The 21299-nt window shown below is 40.0% G+C and overlaps 1 protein-coding gene and 1 long non-coding RNA gene across 2 annotated transcripts in view; one reads left to right on the top strand and one right to left on the bottom strand.

The window, feature by feature from the left end:
- The window catches only part of LOC134803200 (uncharacterized), a 238342-nt gene that overhangs the window by 42951 nt on the left and 174092 nt on the right, over nucleotides 1–21299 (top strand). The gene's annotated exons all lie outside the window — the stretch shown is intronic.
- LOC134799133 (vacuolar protein sorting-associated protein 16 homolog) lies at nucleotides 8811–12055 on the bottom strand. The gene is made up of 4 exons (XM_063771540.1): nucleotides 11455–12055; nucleotides 11013–11159; nucleotides 10567–10665; nucleotides 8811–9113 (listed from the first exon to the last, which is right to left on the bottom strand). Exons 1-3 carry the CDS (start codon nucleotides 11623–11625, stop codon nucleotides 10612–10614), a joined length of 372 nt encoding a protein of 123 aa, XP_063627610.1. The 5' UTR covers nucleotides 11626–12055; the 3' UTR covers nucleotides 8811–9113; nucleotides 10567–10611.

Genomic DNA, 21299 nt, shown 5'->3' with positions numbered 1-21299 from the left:
ACCTGACCCCAACAAAAAAGAAAAAATACAAAAAGAAATTCCCTCTCTGGGATTCGAACCCAGGACCATTAGCTTCCTGAACAGGATTACTGCCAATACCCGCTAGGCTAAACGGGTTGTCAATTCTAATTACAATGGTATCCTACCAGAGCGCTAGTAGTATAAACGAACTTTTGAAAGGGACATTTTTTTGTATGGAGTTATCGTTCTTCTCCTAGTGAGTATTATAGACGGTCAAGCAAATCTTGTCAGTAAAAAAAGGCGCGAAACTCAAATTTTCTATGGGACGATATCCCTTCGCGCCTACATTTTTCAAATTTGCCGCCTTTTTCTACTGACAAGATCTGCTTGACCAAGTATATATTCTTTGCTACTAACACGTACAGGTTGCTCCAAAGTAAAAAAATGGTAATTTGTTAATTTCTTCGTAACCGCTACCCCGATTGTTATGATACTTTGTATACTGGTTCGAGATACACTACACGGAGAAAATTTTAAGTAGCCCGCATACGGAAAATACATGGAAAAATGATACAGCATGACGTTTGTAGCCGGCACAATGTTGCGTACGTAGTTAAGCGTAAGTAGCCGCGCTACTGATAAAAGTAATTGGTACGGCTACGTAATTTACCACTGGCACGTTTTCCTACGTACAATAAGTAGGTAGGGTGTTTGCTACTTACAATAAGTAGCTGTCGATACGCCCAAAATTATCCATGAAAGCACGGTGTATATTACGTATGTGTAGGTTTGGTTAGGGTCAGGTCCAGTAAATAATTGTATTGCCTACGTATTTACGTATGCCGGACAGGTACTGTAGTTGCTTAGGTAAAGTATATAATGGTGCGGCCTACGTATGTACGTATGGCGTCAGGTAACCTACTTGATCAGGTAAAGTTTATAATGGTGTGGTCTACGTATGTACGTATGCCGGACAGGTACTGTAGTTGCTTAGGTAAAGTATATAATGGTGCGGCCTACGTATGTACGTATGCCGGACAGGTAACGTACTTGATCAGGTAAAGTTTATAATGGTGTGGTCTACGTATGTACGTATGCCGGACAGGTACTGTAGTTGCTCAGGTAAAGTACATAATGGTGCGGCCTACGTATATACGTATGCCGGACAGGTACTGTACTTGCTCAGGTAAAGTACATAATGGTGCGGCCTACGTATGTACGTATGCCGGACAGGTAATGTACTTGCTCAGGTAAAGTATATAATGGTGCAGCCTACGTATGTACATACGCCGGACAGGTACTGTACTTGCTCAGGTATAGTATATAACGGTGCGGCCTATGTATGTACGTATGCCGGACAGGTAACGTACTTGTTCAGGTAAAGTATATAATGGTGCAGCCTACGTATTTCCGTATGCCGGACAGGTACCGTACTTGATCAGGTAAAGTATATAATGGTGCGGCCTACGTATATACGTATGCCGGACAGGTACTGTAGTTGCTCAGGTAAAGTACATAATGGTGCGGCCTACGTATGTACGTATGCCGGACAGGTAACGTACTTGTTCAGGTAAAGTATATAATGGTGCAGCCTACGTATTTACGTATGGCGGACAGGTACCGTACTTGATCAGGTAAAGTACATAATGGTGCGGCCTACGTATGTACGTATGCCGGACAGGTAATGTACTTGCTCAGGTGAAGTATATAATGGTGCGGCCTACGTATGTACGTATGCCGGACAGGTACTGTAATTGCTCAGGTAAAGTACATAATGGTGCGGCCCACGTATGTACGTATGCCGGACAGGTACTATACTTGCGCAGGTAAAGTATATAACGGTGCGGCCTATGTATGTACGTATGCCGGACAGGTAACGTACTTGTTCAGGTAACGTATATAATGGTGCAGCCTACGTATTTACGTATGCCAGTCAGGTACCGTACTTGATCAGGTAAAGTATATAATGGTGCGGCCTACGTATGTACGTATGCCGGACAGGTACTGTACTTGTTCAGGTAATGTATATAACGATGCGGCCTATGTATGTACGTATGCCGGACAGGTAACGTACTTGTTCAGGTAAAGTATATAATGGTGCAGCCTACGTATATACGTATGCCGGACAGGTACCGTACTTGATCAAGTAAAGTATATAATGGTGCGGCCTACGTATGTACGTATGCCGGACAGGTACTGTACTTGCTCAAGTAAAGTATATAACGGTGCGGCCTACGTATGTACGTGTGCCGGACAGGTACCGTACTTGTTCAGGTAAAGTATATAATTGTGCGGCCTACATATGTACGTATGCCGGACAGGTATCGTACTTGATCAGGTAAAGTATATAATGGTGCGGTCTACATATGTACGTATGCCGGACAGGTATCGTACTTGATCAAGTAAAGTATATAATGGTGCGGTCTACGTATGTACGTATGCCGGACAGGTACCGTACTTGTTCAGGTAAACTATATAATGGTGCGGCCTACATATGTACGTATGCCGGAGAGGTACCGTACTTGATCAGGTAAAGTATATAATGGTGCGGTCTACGTATGTACGCATGCCGGACAGGTACCGTACTTGTTCAGGTAAAGTATATAATGGTGCGGCCTACATATGTACGTATGCCGGACAGGTACCGTACTTGATCAGGTAAAGTATATAATGGTGCGGTCTACGTATATACGTATGCCGGACAGGTAACTTACTGGCTCAGATCCAGTGTGTAATAGAACATCCTACGTACGATGATATGCCGGTGAGGTACCGTACTGATTCTGGTCCAGTATATAATGGAATATCCCACGTACGTAGTACAGTCGCCATCAGATATATCGGGGCGGACGAGGTGGTCAAAAATGTCTGAACACGCACTGTAACACCTTGACAATAAAGGCATGTTCAGATATTTGTGAGCTCGCTGGCCGCTCAGATATATCTGATGACGACTGTACTACATACGTGGGATATTCCATTATATACTGGACAAGAATCAGTACGGTACCTCACCGGCATATCTACGCTACGTACGTAGGATGTTCTATTATACACTGGATCTGAGCCAGTAAGTTACCTGTCAGGCATACGTTTAAGTATACGTAGGCCGCACCATTATATACTTTGCCTGAGCAATTACGGTACCTGTCGATACATACATACATAGGCCGCACCGTTATATTCTTTGCCTGAGCAAGTACAGTACCTGTCACAGTGTATGTACATACGTAAAACACAATTATTAAGAGTTTGTGCGAAAAAACATGAGTCGTGGTAGGTAAAGGAACTAACTTGAAGGTTGATACTATCGTCATGTCAAAACTCATTTTTTTTCGCTCATCAGACTCTAGCCTCCTGAGTCCCTGAGGCCTTTATAAAGGCTCCAAATCGAATTTTAGATTAAAATAAAATAGGTACCTACAAGGTTCCAAATTCAAAACTGCAAAAATGACAAGCGGTACTCGGGAGGCTAGAACCCAAATCAGTACGACAACTGACCAGCATAAATATTATCTAGTGTAAGTATTAAGTATAATAGGCAATATTACGCAAAACTGCGTGGGGGGCGCCACTAGAACAAACAGTAAACAAACCTCCTCGATGCATCAATGTCATATTTGTTCGTAACAAATAATCTGTGAAAACTGGTCTAAAAACTGTTTACGGCATAGTATATTATAAGCTACTCTTATATGGTTTACAGTTTGTGCTAGTGCTGCACTCTGGCGGCAGAACATTGCAGTAATACTCCCTATACCATTATAATTATACAAAGCTACTATGTAGACCTATTAGGACACACGATAATAGTACAATAAATATTATACGGTACGGTACCTGGCCAACTTATCAACATACGTAGGATGACATTTTATTTACTGATCCTGAGCCATTATCGCACCTGTCCAGCCATGATATTCTCCTATCAACATCATTGACAACAAATTTTAGGTTTAATATCAATGCAAGTATGGATTTCACGAACGACATTGCTTAGAGAATTACATGGCAGATTACGTAAACGTAGTTTTGCATGATTCTTCAATTTAATAAAGTAAAAAACCGCATTAACTTATAATTACTTGGAGCTTTACAAATATTAAGTACCTATTTAAGCAAACCTATTCAAGTACGATACAATTTTTTTAGGTAAAGGACTGCTAATTGAAGTGAGCTATTAGAAAAAAATATGCATTTGAGTGTTTCCAATGTTTATGTCAATAGAAATATTACAAACAAACTAACATAAACTAATCAGTTTGAAACTGTATTATTTTACAACATTTTATGACAGATTATTGTTGACCATTATTTTAATACCTATTACAAACAAAAGTACTATATTAATACTATGCTTAAGATCAAGGCTTATTCCCACTAGTTACCACCACGTTGTTACCAGTGGTAACTACTGGGATTTTTTTCCCCACCTTTTACCACCAAACTAAGATAGTGGTAACTACTGGGTATTTTTTTAATCTCGAATGTAAACGCTGCATACGTTGTCGTCAACGAAACTGTTTACCGTTTCGAAAAACTTGTAACTGCCATAGACTGTGTCTTTAAAATATACCAATCAACCGGAGCTTGCTATCCCGAAGAATGTAATGATCTGTGGGTTTTTATCCAATTGGGATTCTACAACATAAGAACACCATTTGATAGACGCTCACAGGTAGTGATCACTCTGTTGAAATGAAATGAAATGAAATGAAATGAAATGAAATGAAATGAAATGAAATGAAATTTATTATTCATAACACACAGTTATAGGTCAATACATAATGGGATTATTTTACATTTTGTATATTTGATACATACTTAATTACATTAGTTTTTATTATTATAATGCAAGAGGTAGATTGAAAAAATCTTGGTAATTATAGAAATTATTTTCCTCGAGCCATGTCTTCAGCCTAATTTTAAAGCTTTGGACGGATGCTGCATTTCTTACCTTGACCGGCAACCGATTATACACGGAGGGGCCCAGGTAGTATACGGATTTTTCCGTTTTGGCAAGTTTGTGCGAGATTGTACTTAGTCTATCTTCGTGTTTATTGCTGCGCAAGCCATAATTTGGATTCGTACCCCTGCGCTTGAATTCATCGATGTGTCCATAAGTGAACACGGCCACTTGGTACAGATATAAGCAAGGCAGGGGTAGTATATGAAATTCCTTAAACAGCTCGCGTGCTGAGGCGTCTCCAGACACGCCGGCCATCGCTCGAACCGCTCTCTTTTGCATCGAGAACACTCGCTGCCATTCCGAGGATCGGCCCCATAGCTCGGTGCCGTACGTTAGCAGCGAGTGGACCGTTGCGAAATAACATTCGCGCACCGTCGCTCGCCCGGCTGTGCTCGCCAGCCGCCGCAGCGCGAAGCATGCGCTCCCGAGCCGGCCGCACATCTCATCTATGTGAGTGTCCCACACCAGGGCGCCATCAAGGTAGAAGCCGAGGAGACGCGTGCACGTCACATGCTGTATCTGGGCATCGCCCGCACTTACCTTCAGGTTCCGTGTTGGATGCCCATTGAGTTTGAACGTGATAAAGCACGTTTTCTCTTTGTTGAGTGCTAAGCCGTTCGACTTAAACCAGTCCTGTAGCTGCCCCACAACGCTGTTAAGAGCTCCCTCCAACTCTCGTGCAGATGGCGTGCTCACCACGGCTGTGACATCGTCGGCGTACATGTATATACTTGCGCCATTTATTGCCCGTGGTAGGTCGTTTAGGAGCAAGCTAAACAACGTGTTGGATAGACAGGATCCCTGCGGAACGCCCATTAAGTTTTGCATCTCTGCAGACGAGATTTGCCCATTTTCGCCACAGACTACTTGAGTTCGCTCGGTCATAAAAGACAGCAGCAGGCTCAGGGCCGGTCCGCGGATTCCACAGTGGTCGAGCTTCTCGGCGACGAGCGAGTGGTCAGCCGTGTCGAACGCGCGCGACAGGTCGCAGCAGATGACTGCGACGTGGCGGCCCGTCTCGCGCGCGCGCAACACGTCACGCACCACCTCTCGCACTAAGTCGGTGGTGGAGCGGCCCTGGCGGTAAGCGTACTGGCAGTCGGACAACACGTTCCGAGGGAACCAAAACTCTAGTATCCTTTTGTTCAGTCCGACCTCAAAACATTTGCTAGGGCCTGGCACCAGCGAAATTGGGCGATATGACTTCATGATGGATTTTTGGCCTTTGCCTTTGTAAAGCGGACATATTTTTACTTTTTGTAGGCCGTCCGGGTATATTCCAGATTTCATGCAGTCATTAAATAGATGCGAGAGTACGAAGCTAATAGCAAAACCGGTCTGCTTAAGAAGGCTAGCGGATAGCCCGTAGATGTCCGTGCTGTTTTTAGGGGCAATCGCGGTTTTCAGGATGATATTGATTTCTTCGGGCGTAAAAGGTAGTAATCTGATAGAAGTATCGCTAGCGTCACGCCACTCGGCCATGGCGGCACGACATCGCGCGCGGGCCGGGACAGGCGCGCCGCACACGGCCGCCGCCGTCACGAATTCGCGGTTCACGGCGTCCACCAGCTGCTGTTTCGACGCGAACGGTTTCCCGTCGGTGTCGCGAAGCAGGTCCGTGTAATCGACGCGCTCGCGTGGCTTCCTAGCTAACTCCATGTTTATTGCCCTCCACATGGCCTTGCTTTTATTGGGGTTGCTATTTATGAAAGAATTAAAGAAATCCATTCGCTTGGTCTTTAGTTTATGGCTGTATGAAACCTGTAATTTGACTAGGGTTTCGTTTATAGTACAGCTACCGGGGATATTTTTTGTAACTTGTATAAAGTCGAATAATAATAACTTAAGATTATAAACTTCTGAATCTATCCATGGCCTGCTATTTAAATAAACCTTGGTATTTTTTATCGGGATATGTATATTCAGAAGGTTGACTATTATGCGTAACACCGCTTCAGTGAATCGTCTGCAGTCGCCTTTATATCTGCTCACAATGACTTGCCAGTCAATTGATGCCAACGCGTTTACAAAAGAGATCTTATTGTTATTACTATAAACTCGCCTTTTTATCATCAACGGCGCCGTAGGCCGTGCGACGAGACGAGGCGCGATCAGTCGCTGAGCCATATGGTCGCTCAAGTTGGTGCACACGCACGCTGCGGACACACGGCCGTCGCGGATATTGGAGTATGCATGGTCCAACAGTGTGGCACTGTCGCCCTCTATCCTTGTAGCGTGCTCCACGTACTGGCTAAACCCATGGGCTGATAGAATGTCACTCAGTTGTCTTTTATTGGGTGAACTCGATTTAAAATCTATATTAATGTCACCCATTATAATAGCTGTTACTTTTTCATCATTGATTTTGCTTAAAAGACTATCGAACAACTTTAAATATTCGCTATGGTTAGTCAAATTTGAATGATATATTCCCACCACAAGAAGTTCGTCGTCCAGCAAATAAACGGCGCACACATCGAACAATTGTTCGTGGGACAACTCGCAGTAGTCAGGTCTATTCACTATTTTAATATTATGCCTGGCATAAATACAGCATCCGCCGCGCTCGATTACGGGTCTACAGTAGAAAGATATCAGGTCAAAATTTGCTAAAGTAACAGACTTAATTTCGTGGCTCCTAAGAAAATGCTCGGTTATAACTAAAATATCACAGTTTAATTCGTCATTTAACAATACTTCTAAATGTTTGGTTTTACTATGCAGTCCTCTTATGTTTTGGTGGCACACGGTGATGGTGTCAGTTCTAGCCGTCCGTGTGTACGGGCGAACTAAGAGTGGAGGCGTTTCGGCGGTTGGTATTATCGGCGGCGGATCGGCGGCGGCGGGTCGGCGCGCGCCCCGCGCGGCCGGCGCCGGTGCGAAACCACTCACTTACTTCCGTACGTGGCGGCCAGTAGTCAGCAGACATGAGGATCTCGAACATACCGTGTGTTGTCGTAATCGCGAAGGATGCGTAGTGTTGATGCTTTAGGCGTAACTTAACTACAGTGCATTTTGTATTGCCGCTTTTTTTCGCGATATACGATTTTATTGCTTCAGCAGTAGTGTCGTACTCGAAAAAGCACGCATGTATTTTCTTAGTACGCTCTGTTGTTTTCAAGTTGCTATCTTCTGGTCCGGTACCGGTTATCGCTATGCGCTTCGGTTTTATTTTTTTGAAAGATACAGTTTTCCATGGGGGACTACGGGGGCTAGAGTTGGAAACGGCCTGCTCCGTCTGGTCTACGAATGGTGCGTTTTCATCATTTATTTGTATTTCTTCCGGCATCGGTGTTAACTGTTGTGTTGACATATTATTTTTATTCGTCATCGTTTGTTGAATAATAGTAGTAGCATCGCTGACTGCGGGTAGGGAGCTGCGCCGATTGTCTGGGCCGGTGGGTAGCGCCCGCGCGCGCGCGCGGCTAGCAGTGGTGGTGGCGGTCTGTAGCGATTTGTCGTCGACCTTTGTCACGGGATTTTTTGCGCGCGACGTCTCGGCCGTCGATCCGTTTGGACTATAGTCGCTTGCGAGTGATCGGTTGCACTTTATGCACAAGAGTTGCTTTTTTTCTGCCTTGATTAGTCTGTCTTCAAGCTTCTTTATTTCCGTTAAAACAGTCCCGATTTTAGTTTCTATCGGCAGTAGGAACTTTTTTATCACTTTTTCTAGCGAGTCTATTGTGGATTTCGCCATAATTACTTATACTTTTAAAAATTAACTTCGCACACACTAAGAACACACGCGTTGCGGACCGGGGCGAGGGGGTGACTGATCTAGGACTCTAGTGACTAAAACAATAATGACATTCACTTGTTACTTCTGTAATTGTAAATTGTGTTACTATTCTTTCTGATTTAAGACATGTTTTAAGGGTGTACATATGTTCCAAAAGAATAATAGACAAATACAAAAAAATACTGAGTGTACGAATAGTAACAAAAAATAGTAAAATAACAAATGGCTGCATAGTCCACTTCTATTTCATGTATTGTTCTCTCTTCTCGATTATGTAGCTAATGACATGTGCTTCTGATGACACTTGTTTGAAAAATCCGTCGCATATTTCCGCGCGAGAAAACTTCAGAGCCACTGCGCCTTTCCGTTTTCGAGCCGGCGATACGTTTCTGACATATGCCAGAAGCATAAGACAAACGTTCCTTACAGTCTCTGTGTCGTCATCTGAAACAATTGGCAATGGTTATTTTAAAAAGTAACAAAAGATCATAAAATCGAATAAAGGCCATAGTCGGCTTTCCATAGTAAATCGGCCCTTGCGTTAAACAGACTGTTTTTTTGAAGTGAAAACTTCTGTAGCGGCGCTGGGCACTTTTTGAGGTGGGGAAAAAATGATAAACTCAAGACAGCGTAAGGTGATCACGTGACCGTAAGGCGATCATGTGACCGTAAGGTTTAGATGGCCACTCATTTAGATGGCATTTAAATCAATAAAGAAAAACTCAATGACATAATTCAATAAAGCGACATCTTGATGATATCGCTAATAAAAGTGAACTCTAGTACTGGTGAATAAAACTCAAAATATCATGACCAAATATATTAAGATGCGAGGTCTGCAAGGTAACTTTACAATTTCTATTCGAATTTTAAACAATTAACGCTATAAATTTGAATTTCAAATTTTAAACAAGCTCACCAACAACCTGCGACCAGCAATTTCGTAACTAAAGTTTTTCAATAGAAAGGAGGATGGATCAATTATACATAGTGCTGCAGACATTTTGGACTAGTCATTGAGTTTTCACTTCTGTCGGCACTCCCGGAGTGCAACCTGTTGTTTTTTTTTATGGCTACCTCTTCTAGTGACGAATATTTATGCTAAGTATCAACATCCTATTTGTGACATTGTGACAGTTTTTCACTTTAAATGTTTTTTTATTGTCATAAAAAATAGAAAACTAGGACAAAATTAAAAGTTCAATTTTTTTTTTTGCGATTGTTAAGTAGTGACACCCCTAGATTTTTTTCGGATCGTAGGTTATGACCGACTGGTCTACTATTTGCCAGAACATCAAAATTTTCCGGGTGGTACTTCCTGTCAAAAATCAGCAATATGTGTCGTCAGCAGCAAACCGACTTACTATAATTAAACATCAAAATTCCATTTCATAACAAATAAAATGATAAAAATTCATGTCGCGGGGCGAGGTAATGAGAGTCGGGGCGGGGCGGTGCGTGGCCGTTCTGTATGATAATACTATTATTTATTCTGTGATACCGGATAGTAAGTTTGCTTGATTTTGGGGTAAACAAATTGAATCTAAAACAGTCACAGTCATAAATAATAAATACTTAGCTCATTCTCTTTCAGTACTGCCAGGTATACATAGAAACAAGAGAAGCCACGCACAGAACAAGTTGTGTATAGGAATAAACCTGTCTCTAGTCCCCACCATTTAACTTTCTAGTATGTTTAAAATATTCATAGTACGGATTATTGTAATAAGGATAATTGTACGTTGACAGACAGACGGACGGACGGACAATATAGTTATCCTATAAGGGTTTAGTTGTTTCCTTTTGTTTTGGGGTACCCTAAAAACAAGTTGAACATAAAAAGAAATGTTATATTACACTTTTTATTTTAATAAATATAACAAATTGAACAACTTACGTGGCAGATCTGGTACGGGCCTGACTTTGGGCTCGGAGATGTTGCTCAGCGGTTGGTGTTAGAGCCAGTCCTATTTGGGAACAGCTGTGCTTTGCTGACCTGTTCACAAACAGTATAAACAATATAGTAGGGAATATAATAGTAGAGTAGGGGAGGAAAAATGCATCGGCACATATAATACGAGTATAACTGTGCATTATATAAGTACCATTCATTCTAGTACATTCTTAGTTAAGTAAAGAGTAATAAAATCGAGTCATTTTATTTTATATAGTTATTTCTACATAAACACAGTAGTCCATTTAGGTAAATTCAGTGTGTTTAGCTAAGTCATTTTTTTGTTCATAGAAATATCTAATTCAAATTAAAGTTGTAAAGGCCAGCCACACTTACCCCACACCCACACATAAATATATCCTTATGTATAAGTAGAATATGATAGGTACCTTAGTGTCCCTAATTTCTTGCCCCATATTGAATGTCTTCTGGTAGGCGCCAAACATGTCATAAACGAGCACATCTCCGCTCTCCTGCACACACAGCAGCTGCTCCCCGTCCGACCAGCCCATGTGGACCAGGACTCCGCTGTTCCACTGCAAATATCACAGATGATGTTATGTTTCAAACTACAATGCCTGGGTCAAATCCTTGTAAAGGCATTTTTCATTTGTGTAATATGCTAATTGATTCAGATGTTTAAGCGTGAAGACAGACAGACTGAGAGTAGGTACCTCTTTAGCATTTCTAATATTATTTAGGGATTAAGGATCAGGGATATAAGAATACAGAGGTTAACAGGACACTTGAAAATGTGTGGTTAACAACATTTTTAACTTACTGTTAACAAGATTTTTAAAAGGGAATTTAGATATTAAATAAATTACTTACCAAAATCTTTGATATAACATTCCCTACACAGTTGTAAATTGTTATGACAGGTTTGGCAGTGGTTGCAATCCTGCCAAACTGCATCCGGTCCCGCACCACAGCAATAGGCACTCCGTACAGGGCTCCACTGATGATCATGTTGTCTAGGCCCTCATCCATGGACCAGTTCATGTTGTAAATTTCTAAACGCCTGTAAAATATTACTTAAAGAATTTAAATTGTAACAAAAAATAAAAAAATGGTTTCAGTCATGTAAAATACATTTGTAGTTATTTTTTATATGTTTCACTATTCTTCTCTTTCCGAATAGACTCTAAGCTAAATTTCATATCTAAAATGGCACCTATGGGATGGTGCTAAGGATATGGCAGTACTCCCTTTCTAATAGTATATTCCCTTTCTAATATATACTTATAGTAAGTGTATGGTGGCAAGAAAGATGCCAGCTCAGTTGAGACTTTTTACAATTTAATCATTTCTGACAATGTTTATGCTAATTGTTAATAGCAAGGTATCAACCAAACAAGGTAGATAACCACCTGTCTGCTTATTATATTTTGGGCACCTGCTGCATTAGTATAATTTTATTAATTCAGTGTTTTTAAGTATGAAAAATTATGAAGATATAATCTAGAATGATTCCTATCCATCCGCTTTTACATATAAAACGCTCACGCCCCGCCCGGAAAACGCGCCTGTGTGACGAAGCCTTTAATCAGTCAGTTTTTTAGGGTTCCGTACCCAAAGGGTAAAAAACGGGACTCTGTTACTAAGACTTCGCTGTCCGTCCGTCCGTCCGTCTGTCACCAGGCTGTATCTCATGAACCGCGATAGCTAGACAGTTGAAATTTTCACAAATGATGTATCTCAGTTGCCGCTATAACAACAAATACTAAAAATAAAATAAAATAAATATTTAAGGGATCTTGCTCTATTTTTTTTGATGGTGCGGAACCCTCCGTGCAAGAGTCCGACTCGCATTTGGCCGGTTTTTAATCATTTGCAAATTAGCAAATCACATTTCACGTCAAAATGGCCGCGACACATTCTTCCCCAGACAAGCCTACCATTTAAACTTTTAAATGGATAATAGATTTGACGAACATCTTTAATGAAAATGAATGATTTTAGTATAGAACAAAATTAAATAATTATTCTGTTAACAACTATTATTTTAATTTAATTACCTATCACCAACCCATAGATATATATGTTCAGGCAATTACATATCATCAACTAGGTACTTACACAAACAAATAACACAGTAGTTACCTGTTGATAACCGCCTCTCGATGGGATGGAAGCCGGCTCCAAAGGTGGTCAGGGGCAGAGCCCCCGCTCTTGTTGATGCTTCAATTTAATGTTCCGAGGTCCCTGGCACTTAATACACAGACACAGAACCGTCACAGATAGTCTTTTCACAATTAAACAATTTTTAATACACCGCCATAGCAAAAACGTGCCGACGCTCGTTTGTTTTCTCTTGCGACTGGTATCAGTGGTTTCCCTTTTCTTCCACGGTGTTGCCAACTCGGAATTTGAAAAAATACCAGACTTATGTCTAGATTCTAGATTATGCCAGAAATATGCTAGATAATTTTGAAATGTGCTAAAAAAATGCTAAAACTTTATATAGGTAATTAAAAAATGTAGTTATCTGCCTCTTTAAGAGTGATAGAGAGGCAGACAACGAAATTTCGATTTTAGTGTTTCTCGGTAGGCCCTTTGACTCGACCTGGGGGTAAGCTACCGCGAACAATTTCTATCGTTCGATCGTCTATTTGCCTCTCTATCGCTCTTGCGTATTATTCTAGCAAAAGAAAGGCAAATACACCGGGCCTGAGCGCTTTCCAATCCCCAATCCCACGAGTCATGGGTGGGATACGATTTATTCTAATCCGCTAGATTTGACATGAAATGCGTTATGTTGGCAACACTCGCCAAGGACACGCTTTCTAATAACGCATCTTTATTTAAGTACGCCAGCTACGTAAAAATACGTACCTTGACGTACCTAAACCAAGACCAACCGCAAAACGCGTTCGACGTATTGCCTCTCTGTCGCACTTGTAAATTCGTACGTAAGTGTGACAGGGAGGCAACACATCGAACGTGGTTCACGGTGCGAAAATAGAAAGATATAGTTCGTACATTTTATATTTCGCGTAACAGATTTTTAATTATCTTTAGATGGTTAAGGTTTGGACAGGACAATTTAGATTCATTGTTTAGTTATTTTAATCATAGAATGACTGAATTGTATAGTCCTGGGAGAATATTAATTTATCGATTGACGAATCCATGATTTTATCGAGAGGTCGCAGTGGGATTAGGCAATATAATTATATGTCACCGTAAAATTGTAAACACTCGTCAGTCGTCAGTTTATAATATCGCTAGTTAAATTATAAACGGACGGTAGGGAGATTACAATCTAACCTAACCTAACCTACGTTAGATTATAAACTAACGGGTTTACAATCCTACGGTGTCATATCCAAGGAAAACGCCACAAATGGGGTTGGCCGGTCAAAGTATTTAGCAGATGGCGCCAGCATAGTTGCCCTGTAGGGAATGCAATAACCGGCCGAACTTCATAACCAGTTTCGGTTACGGTTATGCCCGAAAAATAATAGAATATCGGTTAGAATCGGTTACGGTTATTTTCAACAAAAAATGATAAATTTACAATGTGAAGTCATTAAAAAAATACGAAAATAAAGGTACAGTATTAGGGAATGTGAGTATAAGTCTTCGTTTTTAATAAAACACACAAAATACTGTAAAAGTAAAATATGACCTTGGACGTGATACAATATTCAATAAAAATATTTCATAAATAAGGTAAAGGGCCCCAAGTTCGTGTTAGTACGTTATTTCGTTAGTTTTGTTTCTGGCGCAAATAATAAGGAATTCAAATATTTTTTATTCAAATTATACATATGAAAAAAAAAATGTATTATTTAATCTCTTCAATAAAATAATAACCAATATTTTAGTGATTAAACTGAGAGTAATACGACGGTCGAAACTGTCAGACGGCCGCGAGCAGCTGTGTTGTATGCGTGCACTTTTTTTAGGCGTAAGGTGCGCGCTCTCACTTGTTAAGCTTATAGGGAGGAAAAGCTAAACCCATTCGAATAAAAGTTTTTGGGAGTGTTTCTGTGGGTTCCTTAGTAATTGATTTGATAAGAAAAAAGACTGAATATATGCATAGAAATACCTTAAAATTGCAATAAATCGACTCACGAAATAGCGGTCATTTTATTTTTCGTGTGTCTCCTATTTCGTGCCACTAACGAATCAAGGTTTTTCTAGATACATTATGAGTGCTTGTTTTTACATATAACATCGAATAAAATTAAAAAAATAAATTAGAAAACAATTAATGTATTTCATCAAGTTTCGTTTGAGCGAAATTCGGTATACGTTTTTTTCACTAGAATTCTCATAAAACGAGTTTGAATGTGACCCGAGTTAAAAATTTTAAGGTATATTCCACGTATATTCTCATATTAACTACTAGCACAATTTTATTTATAATTCAATTTATTTGATTTATTTTTGTCTATGTTTATATTTAACGTATAAGATAGTACATTTTTTTTGTAAATAATTATTATTTGTATCTCCGTTTTAAAACTCTCGGGTCTTTCGAGCCCGGTCATTTCACAAAGGCGTGCGTGGGGATATGGATCCAACACGTAGAGGCCGTTTGGAGAAATTTGATTTCATATAGAACGCCTGCTGGAACCCATTCACGGGTACATCAATAGATACCCGTGAACCGGTTTCAGTTTAATTATTTTCTTTATTCAATTAGGGTCTTAGGTTAGGATTTTACAATGTGAGTATAAAAGTAAAATATAAAAACACTTACAAAACATAACAAAAATATATAAACACATTATAAAAAACCTAACCTAGGGTGCCGCCGGCAGCGGGGCTTGGCCCAAGCTGCCGGTGGTCAGGGCCGCAGAGTGAGGAACCGACGTACTATATAATTATTATTATTATATTTTTTTAATTTATATAGTTCGGCTTATAATCAAGTATTAAAGACCCATATGGTTTACAAAGTCTTAATTCAACCATTAAAGTCGACGAGTACAAAAAACTTTAAGCTAGCTCTCAATTTAACATTATTTTTAAATATTACTTTTAATTTGACCTTACAATTACAAAAAAAAATGAATGATTTGACGACCGGACTGGCCTAGTGGGTAGTGACCCTGCCTATGAAGCCGATGGTCCCGGGTTCGAATCCTGGTAAGGGCATTTATTTGTATGATGATACAGATATTTGTTCCTGAGTCATGGTTGTTTTCTATGTATTTAAGTATTTATATATTATATATATCGTTGTCTGAGTACCCACAACACAAGCTTTCTTGAGCTTACCGTGGGGCTTAGTCAATTTGTGTAAAATGTCCTATAATATTTATTATTTATTATTTATTATTATTTATTATTAATTACTCGTAAGTAGGTAAGACCGTTAAATATTTAAAATGATTATCAGCAAATTATCACCAATTACTCTAAGAAAACTTTATTCCGAAACAGGGGACACGAATTCACGAACTTAGGAGCTGACCTAAATTTGTATCTCGAAATGGGAGCCAAATATAATATAACTTACTCAAAAGCTTTCAAGGTATATGCTTAGTAATATTTAAAAAATATATACAAACTCTCAAGAGCCTTAACCTGCCGAAACAGGGGCCCTTTACCTTAAAGGAAGTAAATTTGGTATATTTTCATTATTAAAGTACACGAATGACAAAAAATATAGTCACAGGCGTCACAACCAAAAAAGGCAGGATTTTGTAGTGATAAAAACATAGAATTTAAGTCTTTCCACTTGCAAACACAAATCCCATTCTTATCGAACCTAATATATATGCTGCCTCCTTTGCCCAATTTTTTCATCGAGATCGCAACGTTCCGGTAACATTAGTTTTTTTTGCCATTAAAATTTTTGCGAGCCCGACACTTATAAAAATTGTCCATGAAAATTCATATTTTCACCGCCGTCATCGGCCCTTTTCTAAATATGACTGGAGAAGTTTAGCCACTACCTTGCCTGTATGGCCTTGCCCTCCAATTTCAATATCATTTTTCCCTCTGTACATATGAGATTGGAGGACAAGGCCACCAGGAGTGGCTAACACATACATTTTGATGCCATATTTGTGGCGTTTACCTTTAATATATTGGCGAATGCCACTCCGGCCTCTAGACAAAATTAAAGATTCGTCTATGCAGAGATTCTCCCCTGGGGTATATATTTGGGGGTATAGCTTGCGTGCTAGCGTCAGGTGACTGGGTCCTTACGTACTGGCATGGGCTACGTAACATACGTAGCTGCTACATGTATAACAGTAGACCGCACACGTATAATGAATCGGCATATTTACTCATTATGGCACTGTCTACGTATTATACGTAGCTTGCGTGTTAGCGTCAGGTGACTGGTCCTTACGTACTGGCGTGGGCTACGTAAGATACGTAGCTGCTACATGTATAACAGTAGACCGCACACGTATAATGAATATGCATATTTACTCATCATGGCACTGCCTACGTATTTTACGTAGCTTGCGTGCTAGCATCAGGTGACTGGGTCCTTACGTACTGGCATGGGCTACGTAAGATACGTATCTGCTACATGTATAACAGTAGACCGCACACGTATAATGAATCGGCATATTTACTCATCATGGCACTGTCTACGTATTATACGTAGCTTGCGTGTTAGCGTCAGGTGACTGGTCCTTACGTACTGGCATGGGCTACGTAAGATACGTAGCTGTTACATGTATAACAGTAGACCGCACACGTATAATGAATATGCATATTTACTCATCATGGCACTGTCTACGTATTTTACGTAGCTTGCGTGCTAGCATCAAAAGCATGGATTAATCGGTTTTTAGAAGAGTATTCTCGACTGTGGTCTCAAAGTAACACCCGAAACGAAAAAGAGACAAAAATATGTGTAACTTTCCCCGTAATTAACTATAGCCAAACATGTTTTGCCAAAGAAAGGCTATGATGTGAATATATTCAAATGTGTAGTAATTATTGTTTTAGCGTCTGCTTTAATCGTATGTTTTAAAGTTTGAAGTTGTGTAGCACCCGAAACGTCCGCCTGTCTGTCCCCGGCTTTTCTCCGTGGTGGTTAGTGCTAGAAAGCTGAAATTGGGCATGGATACATAAATCAATCATGGCGACAAAGTAGTAACACAAAAATTACAAAAAAAAAATTTTTTTAGGGTAGCTCCTGTACAACATATTTTTTATTTATTTTCGCCTTTAATCCTGTGATGTGGGGTGTCGTTGGATAGATTTTTCAAAATGAATAGGTGTCACCATCAACCATTTTTTGATTAAGGGAATATTTTCGGTAATATTCGCATTGAAAGAAAAATAATTATGATATCTACGAGAAACAGTTTTTATTGTTAAGACTAATGTATTTTATAATAATTCAGCATTTAATACTTATGTTTTTAATCGAATTTATTAAAAAGACAATATTTTCAATAAAATGAGCCCTGATTTCGTATAAATCTGTCTTAGATTCGTACTCGTAACACCCGAAACGAACCATGAGTAACACCCGAAACAGGTAATTTATTTTATTAAAATTAAATAAAAAGTGATACTAAGTGTTACTTTAGTGTTTCAGTAGACTATAAGGACTATATTACTTGACATAAATAAAACTGGAGGTTACTTGAGAAAATTCGCTAATTTATGCATTTTGGTACTGATGGTCAGAAGCTATAGGCCAATTCGCGTAACACCCGAAACAGCTACTTTTTAGTGAGTCTCTCGTTATTGCTCTTATACTCTAAATTATGTGTGTTCAGGAAAAGAAAATATTATCAAAGTAGTAGATGAATTAATAGTTTAACCTCCTAGTTCCTGTTACTATATCGAATAAAACCTTATTTTATGAGTTCAAGTGTAACACCCGAAACGGTGGAATGACCCATTTACTGGTATACTCTTGGGTCGTCCCATTAGTTTTTTGTCAAGTTCTTAAATTAGTCCCATTCTGCTTTCGTCACCCATTCTACATTCGTCAAGTTCATCGGTGGTCTTTTTCATATTTGGTTATACTTGGTTGTTTGCCTTTTTCTTATTTCGGCTTATTCCGGTATTCGTCATCATCTTCTTTGGGCATGTTCGATGTTAGTCAATTTCTTTTTTTAGTCTCATTCGGTATTCGTAATATCGTCTTTGGTCTTATTCTAATTTCGTATTTTTATTATTTAGGATCTTTTGAAATTTGGACACATTCTCTATTTGTCACGTTAAATATTCGTCCCGTTCGATATTCGTCCCGTTCGATATTCGTCCCATTTACTATTTGTCTTGTTTTTTGTTTTGATTCCATAAACAATAATCCTTATACTTAAATATTAATTAAATGTATCCTAAACAATACACATGTAGGGGAGATTAATCCAAAACGAGGACACGGGGCTTACTACGTCGTGCCGTGCCTGGTTTTAGACCAGGGCACAGTAGTATGGCTACTTAGATAGTTTCAGACTGATTAAAGCTTTGGTAACTGCTGTCAACCTTCTTCAGGGCGACTTCTATGACGCTCACGGGAGGGAAGGGATGATGACATTGATAACCACACTGGGAAAAAGACAATCAACAAATATGGCCAAAGATGACAAAGACTACCAGCGAAAGTGACGAATGAAGAATATGACAGAATACAGAATAAGACAAATTAAGAACTTGTCAATAACCGAATGGGACCAATATCGAACGTGTCGAAGAAAAATGACGAATAATGAATGAGACTGAATACGAGATAGACTAACATCGAACATGCCCAAACAAGATAATGAAGAATACCGGAATGGGTCGGAATAAGAAAAATGCAAACAGCAAATATGACCAAAGATGAGAAAGCCCACCGACAAAAGTGACGAATGTAGAATGGGTGACGAAAGCAGAATAGGACTAATTTAAGAACTTGGCAAAAACCTAATGGGACGACCCAAGACGATACCCATTTACTCAACATGGCACTGTCTAAGTATTTTACGTACCTTGCGTACTAGCATCAGGTGACTGGCTCCTTATGTGCTAGTATGGGCTACGTAAGAGACGTAGCTGCTACATGTATAACAGTAGACTGCACACGTATAATGAATATGCATATTTACTAATCATGGCACTGTCTACGTATTATACGTAGCTTGCGTGCTAGCGTCAGGTGACTGGGTCCTTACGTACTGGCATGGGCTACATAAGATACGCAGCTGCTACATGTATAACAGTAGACCGCAGACGTATAATGAATATGCATATTTACTAATCATGGCACTGTCTACGTATTATACGTAGCTTGCGTGCTAGCATCAGGTGACTGGGTCCTTACGTACTGGCATGAGCTACGTAAGATAAGTAGCTGCTACATGTATAACAGTAGACTGCACACGTATAATGAATATGCATATTTACTCATCATGGCACTGTCTACGTATTTTACGTAGCTTGCGTGCTAGGATCAGGTGACTGGGTCCTTACGTACTGGCATGGGCTACGTAACATACGTAGCTGCTACATGTATAACAGTAGACCGCACACTTATAATGAATCGGTATATTTACTCATCATGTCACTGTCTACGTATTTTACGTAACTTGCGTGCTGGCGTCAGGTGTCTAGGTCCTTACGTACTGGCATGGGCTACGTAAGATAGGTAGCTGCTACATATATAACAGTAGACCGCACACGTATAATGAATCGGCATATTCACTCATCATGGCACTGTCTACATATTTTACGTAGCTTGCGTGCTAGCATCAGGTGACTGGGTCCTTACGTACTGGCATGGGCTACGTAACATACGTAGCTGCTACATGTATAACAGTAGACCGCACACGTATAATGAATCGGTATATTTACTCATCATGGCACTGTCTACGTATTTTACGTAGCTTGCGTGCTAGCGTCAGGTGACTGGGTCCTTACGTACTGGCATGGGCTACGTAAGATAGATAGCTGCTACATGTATAACAGTAGACCGCACACGTATAATGAATCGTCATATTCACTCATCATAGCACTGTCTACGTATTTTACGTAGCTTGCGTGCTAGCATCAGGTGACTAGGTCCTTACGTACTGGCATGGGCTACGTAACATACGTAGCTGCTACACGTATAACAGTAGACCGCACACGTATAATGAATATGCATATTTACTCATCATGGCACTGTTTACGTATTTTACGTAGCTTGCGTGCTAGCATCAGGTGACTGGGTCCTTACGTACTAGCATGGGCTACGTAAGATAGGTAGCTGCTACATGTATAACAGTAGATCGCACACGTATAATGAATCGTCATATTCACTCATCATAGCACTGTCTACGTATTTTACGTAGCTTGCGTGCTAGCGTCAGGTGGCTGGGTCCTTACGTACTGGTATGGGCTACGTAAGATACGTAGCTGCTACATGTATGACAGTAGACCGCACACGTATAATGAATCGGCATATTCACTCATCATGGCACTGTCTACGTATTTTACGTAGCTTGCGTGCTAGCATCAGGTGACTAGGTCCTTACGTACTGGCATGGGCTACGTAACATACGTAGCTGCTACACGTATAACAGTAGACCGCACACGTATAATGAATATGCATATTTACTCATCATGGCACTGTTTACGTATTTTACGTAGCTTGCGTGCTAGCATCAGGTGACTGGGTCCTTACGTACTAGCATGGGCTACGTAAGATAGGTAGCTGCTACATGTATAACAGTAGATCGCACACGTATAATGAATCGTCATATTCACTCATCATA

The sequence above is a fragment of the Cydia splendana genome, chromosome 2, assembly GCF_910591565.1.
Source record: "Cydia splendana chromosome 2, ilCydSple1.2, whole genome shotgun sequence".
NCBI lineage: Eukaryota > Metazoa > Arthropoda > Insecta > Lepidoptera > Tortricidae > Cydia > Cydia splendana.
Note: the sequence above shows the minus strand (reverse complement) of the source record. Positions and strands in the feature narration are given on the sequence as shown.